General features: G+C 43.5%; 1 protein-coding gene across 1 annotated transcript; it reads right to left on the bottom strand.

Annotated features, from left to right (window-relative positions):
* Positions 1–369: 369 nt before the first annotated feature.
* Positions 370–1275, bottom strand: LRRC30 (leucine rich repeat containing 30). The gene has a single exon (XM_075532500.1). The coding sequence runs from the start codon at positions 1273–1275 to the stop codon at positions 370–372; it is 906 nt and encodes a 301-aa protein (XP_075388615.1).
* Between the last annotated feature and the right edge of the window lie 9196 nt (positions 1276–10471).

Genomic DNA, 10471 nt, shown 5'->3' with positions numbered 1-10471 from the left:
CAAGTGGAAACCAGCTGAAACCTGATTATTTCAGCGTCTCACTTGGCATTAGAAGGAGCTTGGTAAATAGTTTACTCTGAATTTCAACTTCATTCCCACTACTCCATGGCTGAATCCCACTATTCTTAAGCATTCGGGCAACTATTTCTCTTTGGAGAAAGTCGAAAAGCCATTTTCCTTTGTTTAGGACAAGAAGAACATGTACAATGAAGATTGTTAATCACATACAGCGTTAAAGGCCAACTCCTCCCCGGGACAGGGGGTTGACAGTTACCTAGCACAGGTTAAGGGAAACACTGACAGGGACTAACCATCCTGACCAGGAAGGTACCCTGAGGACGACGGCGGCGAGAGCTGACTCCGTCCAAGTTAGTTGCGGTTTTTGTCCTTCAGGTAACTGAAAAGCATCTCTAGCCCACCCTCTATCAGCTCAGGCAGGGGCTTGGATAAAGGGTTATGGGAAATATGGAGCCCCTTATCCATGGGGTTCCAAGCGATCCTTGCCAGTCTCCCCAGCAGGTAGAGTTCCTCTGGCAGGGTCTGGATGTCATTGTCATTTAAGTTTAGCAGCTCCAGGCTGGTGACTAAGCAGAGCGACCTGGGGAAGGAATGGATGTTGTTACTCTCTGCAATGAAGATCTGCAGGCTTGCCAGGCACTGGATGCTCTCGGCGATGTTTTCCAGTCGATTGGAGCCCACGTGCAAGAAGTCCAGCTGCTTCAAGGAAAACACGCACATGGGGAGGTGAGCGAAGGCGTTGTTGCTGAGGTTCAGCTTCCTCAGGCTGGAGAGGTCCGCCAAGCTGGCAGGCAGCTGGGCAAGGCAGTTGTGGGACAAGCTCAGCACTTCCAGGTGTTTGCAGGAGCTCAGCTCCGGCGGCACCTCGGTCAGGCAGTTCATGTTGACAAACAGCACCTTCATGCTCTTGAGAAGGCTGAGTTCTCCGGGCAGCCTCTTTAGACGGTTCCCACTCAAGTTCAGCACCACGATCCGAGTCAGCTTGCCCACTTCAGGAGGCAGAATCCTGAGCTGGTTGTGGGACAGATTGAGCTTCTGGACCTCCGGCAGGCCCCATAGAAAGTCGGGGACATCTGTCATCCCTTTGGTGACCAGGCTGAAGGTGATGTGGTGCATGCCGTGCTTCAGCAGGGACCTCGGGTCTCTTCCAGAGAGAAGGGCATCATCCCACGGGGACAACTTCTGCCTTCTCCCCAGCAGCCATATCCTTTGGGGATCCTTGTCCTTGGAATGACCCCTTGATTGCTTGGCCCCCATTGGTCTCCTAACGCAGCCACTAAAAGCCAGGTGAATTCAGGTAGGATCTGACCTGTACGTGAGGAAGGGCGTGGCAAGGAGGTCCCTGCTTCCAGGAAAGGCTCTGTCAGGCCATGCTGTTGTCCATGCCGCGGGTCCCAGTGCCCCAGGAGCTCGGGCTGAGGTTGATGGACACTGTTTCTCTCCAGGCTGCAGCTGTAACGCTATACTTGATCCTGCCCAGCAGAACTCCCTCCAAACTAAGCTCTCTCTGAAAGCCACAGGCAGCTGTCACTGTCACTCAGTTTGGGCTTATTGACCTGGGACATGCAAACAGGCCACAGGGAGGCCACATATAACCCGAGCCTCTCCACTCGTCTTGGGTCACACGATTCACACTCCATTTTCTAGAGATGAGCAAAGGGACAAATGAAACCAGGCTGTGGGACACGCTACAGAGAGAAGAGGCACCAGGCGAGTGACGGAGTTGTTTCCAAAGCTCATCAGACAATAGCACACATTCCTGCTTGAACCGCTGACCACGGACAAATTGTGAACTGGGGGGCTGGGATGGGGTGGGTAGGAGAACAAAAGCCCCCTGGGCCCCGTGCCAGCAGTGACTTAGGACGGCTGTTAGTGGTAAGAACTGAAGAGCAACTTCTACTCCTGAGCCAGCTTCCAAGTTTAGTATGAATATGAATAGATGCTCAGTAGTTGCCTGTCTGCTCCGAGTGGCGCCCAAAGTTTCCCAGGAGTGGGACAGTGGGCTCCGGAGGCTGCTTGGCTCATACCCTAGTGAGGGAAAGAGACAGACAGTTTTGCATAGGGGACAAGTCCTAACACTGGCACTGAGGAAAGGAGGAGCAGGACTGGCACAGGCAGAGAATCGGCAAGCCCCTCCCCACTGGGCAAGTCTCAAAGCTGGGCTGGAGAAGCCGCAATCCTTTTACATTCATTTCGTTTTCTGCTGGCCATTTGAACTGGTTCAAATCCCTTGGTTCATGGTCAAAGTTGGGGACTTTGGTGCCTTTTGATGGGACACTTGCACATTCAAACTATTGCTTTGAGGTGGTGCAATCATGCCTATATTTATGCAAATTTTCACATGTCAATCAGGTTCTTGTGTTTTACAAAACGTTAGCTAACTATGCTTACGGCTTTCCGTCCATGAACACAGTGTGATTATTTGATTATTACCAGGTGAACAGCAGCTGGAACAGGCTAAGCGGTCTTTGCTGTGGCGGTTACTTCTCTTTCTCTCTAAGAGATGCTTTGAATAAAAATATTCTGAGTACTTGGCTAGCACTTATTGAAATATTACCCTGTGGGAGGCACTACATGAAATCCTTCCTATGCAGAATGTATATGAAGATTATCTTCCTCCTCCAGCTGACGGCACAGAGCAATAGAGAGGTCCTATTTCTTGTGTAGGGTGGAAGCAAGATCCAAACCTTGTTGTGCAACCGAGACTGGAAGCCATTCAGAAAACTCTGAGCTTAGTCCTATGGGAGTTGTTCTACCCATGGCTTGGAGACCCCCCTTCTTTTCAGGTGGCCGGAGGGCCCAGGAGGGGCACATCAGCTCATTGAAAAGTTGGCGGCTCAAGGCAGCAGCTGCTCCCCAGGAAAAAGATGTCACCGTTTCTTTCCGTGAAGATCGCCACCTTGGAAACGCGATGGAGCCATGCTGCTTTGTCCTGTGGGGTCACTGATGTGGAAATGGACTTGACAGCAATAGGTTTGATTTGGGGGTGGGGTGCGGGGGGTGGTGGTGGTTAAAGGTTCAAGGGCCCTGGTAGTTTAATGGTTAGAACACTTGTATGCGAACCACAGATCAATGTTTCTAACCTAGAAGCTGGTCCATGGGAGAGAAATATGGTAATCTGCTTCTGTAAAAATTTCAGCTTTGGAAATACTGTGCAGAAGTTCTACTCAGCCCTAGGGTCAATATAAGTGAACACCGAATGATTACTGCAGATGTGGGTTGTTTGTTCATTTGTTTGCTTTGTTTGGAGTAGCAAGTAGAATTGCTGAGAAAACAGGTGTAAAAATGCCTACATAACTATGTTTAGAAACAGCTACATAATTAGACATGAACCCTCGCTTGCTCTACCTCCAACACAGCTAGCTAGGAAGAACAAAGAAAGAACATCATTCCAGAAAACTCTGGGTTATTAGATTTAATCCCCTCCAAAAATAGTTTGTTCTTCTCTAGCAGAGGTTATCATATATCAGCTGGATGAACTGTCTGAGTAGCTGATTTGGCTTCTTCTAGTTTTATGAAAGAGAAACCCGGCCTGCCCTTTTGTTTAACCATTGAGTCAGAACACTGTGATTGCGTCAGAACACTGCGAATCTAAAGGACACTCATCTCTTTGGGTCTCAGGTTCTTCCGCAATGAAATGAGCTCTTGGGGTGTGATGAGTTCTGAAAGTACCTTCCCAAACTCTGATTCAAATTCTCTTTACAAATTAGGCACCCCAAAATGATGGGAGGCAGTGATCTAACCTGTTTTCTGGGTGAAATATGCAAAATTCAAGATAGCTTTTATTTCAAGTGCATATTGGCTTAGGGGGGTATTAATAGGAACAGAGAATGCTGTTAGATTTAGAATTCACTAAGTAAGCCACAAGGAGCGCTGTTGGTTGCTAACCAGAGAGTTGTCTGCTTGAATCCACCCTCAGGAGAAAGAAAGATCTCAGTGGCCTCACCAGGGAGGGGCACTAAAATGCCTATACCATTTCTCTGTAGTGTTTCAACAGAAGTTTTTTGCATTTCATAAAACCATCCTTTGTAGTTAGTAATAGCAATGAAACCTATTTCCAAAGCCTAGCTTACATGTGTCAATATACAGACATGGCCTTACTTCTATGCCACTTTACTTTTTGAACCTTTCCAGGTGCTCTGGTCCCAGCTGTGTTTCTTCCTCGATTAACAATGCAGTTTCAGCTTCAAGCACGTGCGGCTATATTGCTGCCAGTTCTTTTGCAGTGGGTGGTTTTCGTGAATTCTCGGGTGTTTTAAGTACAGTATTGTGGTGATTCGTATTTGTGAACATGTATAGACCCATACATTTTAAAATGCAGTCATAGCTAAAGAAAGAAGAGTTTAAAAAAGGTTTCTGCTCAGTTACTAGCAATGTTAGAACCAATAATATAATTTAATGAAGAAAGATTTTGCAAAACAGTGTTGTTGTTAATATCCACACAACCTAAGAACTATTGCAGGGAAGCCATTTACAACATTTACCATGCACTATTCTATGGTTGCAGTTGGTTAATAACCATTACCAAGGCTTTGCCTCCCGTGTGTGGGAAAGCTGGACAACGGCTAAGAATAAGAGAAGGATCGCACATTTGAATGACAGTGCTAGTGACAATATTGACTGTCGCACAGACTGCCAGGAGAACAAACAGCTCTGTCCTGGAAGGAGGACAGAGAGACTGCCCCTTAGAACCAAGTGTCACGTGCCTTCGAACTGTGGTTGTGCTGTCAGGATGAGCCAGGATCTGGAGGGGGAGGTCCGTGAAAATGAGGCAGCCCCTCAGTGACACAGTGACTGCAAACGACGCTGCAAGCGAGAGCAGTGTTTCGCATTGTTGTACACGGGGTCCCCATCTGTTGGAACTACCTTGGTGTCACCTAACAACAACAAGGACTCTTTTGGGTCCAAAAGGAGGCCCATGCCAGGGGTGTGGGTGGCAACACGAGTTACCAAGTTTGGTATCATCAACCCAGTAACAGCACTGGGCAGTCTGCCTGTGAAGATGAAGAAAACTAAAACCCATTGCCCCCAAGCTGATTCTGACTCCTAGCAATCCAATAAGATAACGAAGAACTGTCTTGCAGGGCTTTCAAAGCTGTAGTCTTTGCCGAAGCCGACTGATACCTCTTTCTCCCATGGAGTTGTTGACCATTGACCTTTGAGTTCAAAGCCAAGTCCTTTACCACTGCACCCCCAGAGCTCCTCTTCTCGAAAGGTTACAGCATTCGGAATCCTTATCAGGCAGGTCTTCTCTGTGTGGTAGGGGTGTAAAACCAAATCAGACTCACTGCTCTGGAACCATTGCTGATGCATAGCGACCCCTGAAGGTTTGCCAGACTGTACCTGTTGATGGGAAAAGAAAGCCCAATCTTCCCACCAGAACTGCTGGTGGTTTGTGACGGCAGACCACGCGGATCGCAGTCCCGCATGCAACCATGACACCACCAGGGCTCCCATCCGACAGGGTAGCGCAGAGTAAAAATTAACTGGATGTCAGTGGGATCTGTTTTGTTTATAGAAACTAGATGTTTGAATGTTGCCCAAAGGAATTTTTCAGAGCTCTCCCAATGAATTTCAGCTTGCAGAATGTGTTTCAGAATTAAGCAATACTGGACAAGTTTATGAAATACCATGCCGTTTTAAGTAATTTGATTAACTAAGGTAATTATTGAATCATAGAAACTAGTACACTAACAATATTTACTGTATTTTTTATGTTTCAATTTTTGTGTTAGCATATGAAGACCATCCACAAGAATGTGTTTAATCTTAAATAGAATAAACTGAAATAATGAGAGTGTAAGTATGAAAATATTTGAAGTTACTCCTGACCTTGCACTAATAGGATATCTATTAAAAGCATTATTTTAATCTTTATTGTGGTTAGCCAGCTATGTCTACATATTATGTCTGCCGATTTGGGAAGAAAGAAATTCACATATTTAAATAATATATTAAGATGGCAATTTAAAAAGTAGAACATACAGAGAACTATACAGTGCAGTAACATTGTGCATGTGTAATCTAGACATATTTCTTTTGCATATCCACATGAATCTATTGCCTTTTCAAAGAAAATCCATTTTACACCAGATTTTCCCAAAAGCAAAACGTGTAGCAGAAAGCTGTGAGGCTAATCAACCATCCTAGGTTAACAAGGTAAGGGGACAAGAGAAAATCTAGCAGAACAAGTGGGAGCCCAAACATGTCTCTGGTGTTTAATGTTGTGTATCAGTTTAGCTGGTCATGATCTTCTGGTTTGGCAATTATGGTGTAGTTCTCTCCAATGATGCAATCTGGTGTAATATAGTTAACTCCATGATGAGATCATCTATGAGCAGCCAGTCAATGGAAATTCATTTTACCCAGGGGAGCAGTTTCCATCTAATATGCATGAGCATTCTGGAAAAATTGTCCTTTTGCTTGATCTGTGTCCTGCATTTGGTTCATCATCATCATCTGTCCTCTAGTTCTTCGGACATGAGCTAGTGGCATGCCATGTTGTCTGTCCTTCGTGGGGTTCATTTGCTTCTTTAGCCTGTGAGCCAGCAGTCTGCTGTTTTCCTGTTTGCTTAGAGGTAGCTTTTCATTCCTTGGAGATACATGAATCTGGAAAAGTCTCAAGCCTGATATTTGACTCATGATCTTGGGACTTGTCAGTTTCTACAACTATGTGAGCTATTTGATTGAGACAGATCTTTCCAAAAATAAGTATATTTACATATATAGGCTTCACTAATTTTTCTTTTCTAAAAAACTCATACTGAGACAAAATAAAAGTGGATGCCTTTCTGAGCATACATCTTTGCAGTTAACGCAGATTGCTGCTAGATTCTGCATATGACCCCATAGAGGCTATACTAAAGTTGTGTGTGCCTCTTGGTTAAGTCCATCATTAAGTCATCTGTAAAATGCAGGCAATAATAAAACCTGATATATATATATATATATATATATATATATATATATAACAAAAGTCATGATTACTAATGGTCCATGTAGTGATGATACATGATAGGTATTCAATCAACGATAGTTGTTACATGAATGGCAGTTGTGTTTGGATGGGTTTTCAAGAGAAACAAAAGCAGTAACACTGATATATGTATAAGAAGAACTTTAGATCCAAAAAAAATTTATATCAGGGAAGCAGCCCAGCCCAGTCCAACTCAAGTCCCTGGGTCAGACACTGCTAAAGGCCCAGCAGACACATGCATGGATGTAAAGCTGGAAGCTTTTCTTGACTCAACTGGCTGCTGGGCCTGGGAAAGCTGAAAGTCGGGAAGAACAAAGGTTGGTGGAGGCAATGTCATGTGAAGCCAACGTCTTCAGAAAGATGGCCGAGTGCTGATAGCTCCCAGGGTCACCAGACAACAGGGGCTGCCCACCCCAGAAGCCAAACACTGAATCCAAGCAAGCAGGAGGGAGAGCAGGTTAAGAGAGAGGTCAGTTCTGCACAGCACATTTTATACAAAGGCTACCTGTCCAGGGAGACAGCATTAGCCTGTGTCCTCATGGAGAGATTAGACTCCACCTACACCTTCCTACGGTTGTCAGTTGACAAAAACCAGAACAAAATTAGAGCAGTTATTATATACATAAACTCTGATATACACATGCCCTGCGAATTTTTCAAAATATAAAAATGTGAAATTATTATTTCTCAAGATATCCTTCATCTATGTCTACACACTTCTAAAGGCAGTGTTTCCGTCTTTGCAACCTTTCCCCAACCCACACATTCTACACTCTTTGATTTACACTACATCAAAGTGGCAGTTTGGGCAACCTTGAGGAATTCCAAACACGTTCCTTTTGTTTTCTTTCTTTCTTTTCTTTTTTGTTGTTGTTGAGTAAAATTTACTTTATTTCTGAACTTTTTGTGAAATACTTTTATTGGGGGCTCTTACATCTCTTAAAACAATCCATACATTTATCCATTGTGTCAAGCACATTTATACATATGTTGCCATAATCATTTTCAAAGCATTTTTCTACTTGAGTCCTTGATATCAGCTCCTTATTTCCCCCTCCCCTCCCCACCTTCCCTCCCTCATGAACCCTTAACAAATTATAGATTATTATTTTCATATCTTATATGGTCCTCTGTCACCCTTCATCCATTTTTCTGTTGTTCATTCCCCTGAGAGGAGGTTATATGTTCATCCTTGTGATCGATTCCCCCTTCCCCTACCCTCACCTTACTCTTAACCTCCTGGTATCTGTACTGTCATTGTTGGCCTGAGGGGTTTAACTATACTGGATTCCCTGTGTTTCAGGGTCTTATCTGTAGCAGTGTACATGTTCTTGTCTAGTCTGGTTTGTAAGGTAGAATTACATTTTTTAAATGCAAATCACACCTATGCTGTGAGCATCCCTCAATTATCTTTTGTTCACTGTGAAAGATAGAGGCGTCTTTCCATGAACTTTTTTAAGCCCCTGGTATTCCCTTAATGCTCAAAGCTTGGAGCTTTGGCCATGCTTATGTTAATAATACCAGCCTACAAGTCAACTTTAAAACAGAGAGTATGAGGAAGAATCCTTGGGTGCTGCAAAGGGTTAATGTACTTGGTTTCTACTAGAAGGGCTGGGGGGGGGGGAGACCTAGTTATCTACATATGAAAAATAAGTCATTAAAAACCCTGTGGAGCACAAGTCTACTCTGACACAGATGGGGTTGCCATGAGTCAGAACCAACTAAGAGACTGGTGACTATGAGCAAGGCAGGGAGATTGTTCCCCATGGTTGTAATAAAGTTCCTCCAACTGGATCGCTTGAAACACAAAATAACAACACTGAATGTAAATTGACGAAGTGCACCAATCAAGGGCTGAGAGTAACAGAATGGGTGAGAAAATGGGATACAGCAATCTGCTGCTTATGAGAAATCCACATTAGACACAAAGACAAAAATGGACTGAAAATCAAAGGATGGAAGAAAATACACCGAGATAATGATAACTGGGGGAACACTGTTAGCAGTACAATGTTTAACCTCTATGTCACCAGGGCTCCTTAAATAAACAAAAACTCCTTAAATGGAAGAAAATGGGATAAGACCTTGCACTATCTAATCTCAAAACCTAACACACAACTAATATACAGCCATAGTAGTCACAAAAGCCTGGTACTGGTACAATAATCCACCAGTGGGACAGAAGAGAAAACTCAGGTTTAAGGGCATCCACTTACAGACCTTGTTTAACCAAGGGCCGAAAAACACTAAATGAGAAACATGAAGTTCCTCTTGAACAAATGGTGCTGTCAAAATTGGATCACAACATACAGAAGAATAAAGAGAACCCAGACCCCTCCCATTCACAAAAATGAACTCTATCAGGATCAGAGTCCTAAATGTAAATTCCAGAGCTATCCATGTCATCAATGAGAAAAGGGGGACACATTTCAGAGTGTGGTGCCCAGGGGTGTGCATAGCCTTGCTCTCAGACGGAGTGCCATGGAAGTGGACAGATGCAGACGTAGCTAAGTTACACCGTAATATCTCACCATTTGTTCTCCCATGTAACCCACGTAAAATTTGTTCTCGTTTTAATTTTCTGCTTTATTTTCCATTCAGATATTTCTCAGTTCTTTTTTGTTAATGTTTAGCTTTAGTTTTTAGGGCTTTTATTGTTGTGTGTGTTTCTTTCTATGAAATCCAAGATAGGTAAATCTGTAGAGAGATTTCTAGTTGCTAAGGATTATGGGGAGGCACATTGAGGAGGAATTGGGCGCTAAGAATGGTGAGTATACGAAAGAAGGAAGTGTTCTAAAATAGATTGTGGTGATGAGTGTACAGCTCTTTTTAATGTGTTTAAACCATTCAGTTGGATGATATGTGAATTATATGACAATGAAGCAGTTACCTTTTTAATTAAATGAGAGAGTGGACTCAAACCTCCACAATGCTTGTTAATGGCTGAATGCTCAACCGATTGTGGCAGCCAGGGAGTGACTATTAAGATTAAATTATGTGTCTACACAAAATACTTAGAGCTATACTTCATATGCAGAAAATACATGAACGCCGAAGCCATAACCAACTCCGGAGCTGTCGAAGTAATTAGGAGCTCTACTTCTACAACCCTATCCTGCCTGCTTCCTGTTTTTCTCTTAGCATCTTTCTCTTAAAGACTTAAATGATTGTTTCGCACAAACTACCCAAGAGCTAGCTCTAGAATTACAGGAAATTAGACTCAGGTTCGCACACAGATCAAATTAAACTGCTTTTCTTTAAGCTGATCTTTACCATAATCTCTTTCACCTTTAGTTTTGTGTATTGGCCCTCTCTTGCTCATTCAGCTCACATCGGTTGTCAATTCAATTAGATTTCAAGCTTCTTGTCTTTCAGCAAAGCTATGGAACAATACTAAGGACACAGTAGGTGCTCAATAAATGTTCATTGGAATACATAAACATGTGTTCTCTGATTGAAGTTCAATGTGAGAAAAGA

The sequence above is a fragment of the Tenrec ecaudatus genome, chromosome 15 (assembly GCF_050624435.1).
Source record: "Tenrec ecaudatus isolate mTenEca1 chromosome 15, mTenEca1.hap1, whole genome shotgun sequence".
In the NCBI taxonomy this organism is placed as follows: domain Eukaryota; kingdom Metazoa; phylum Chordata; class Mammalia; order Afrosoricida; family Tenrecidae; genus Tenrec; species Tenrec ecaudatus.
The sequence above is the reverse complement of the archived record's forward strand: the minus strand, read 5'-3'. Positions and strand labels throughout refer to the sequence as shown.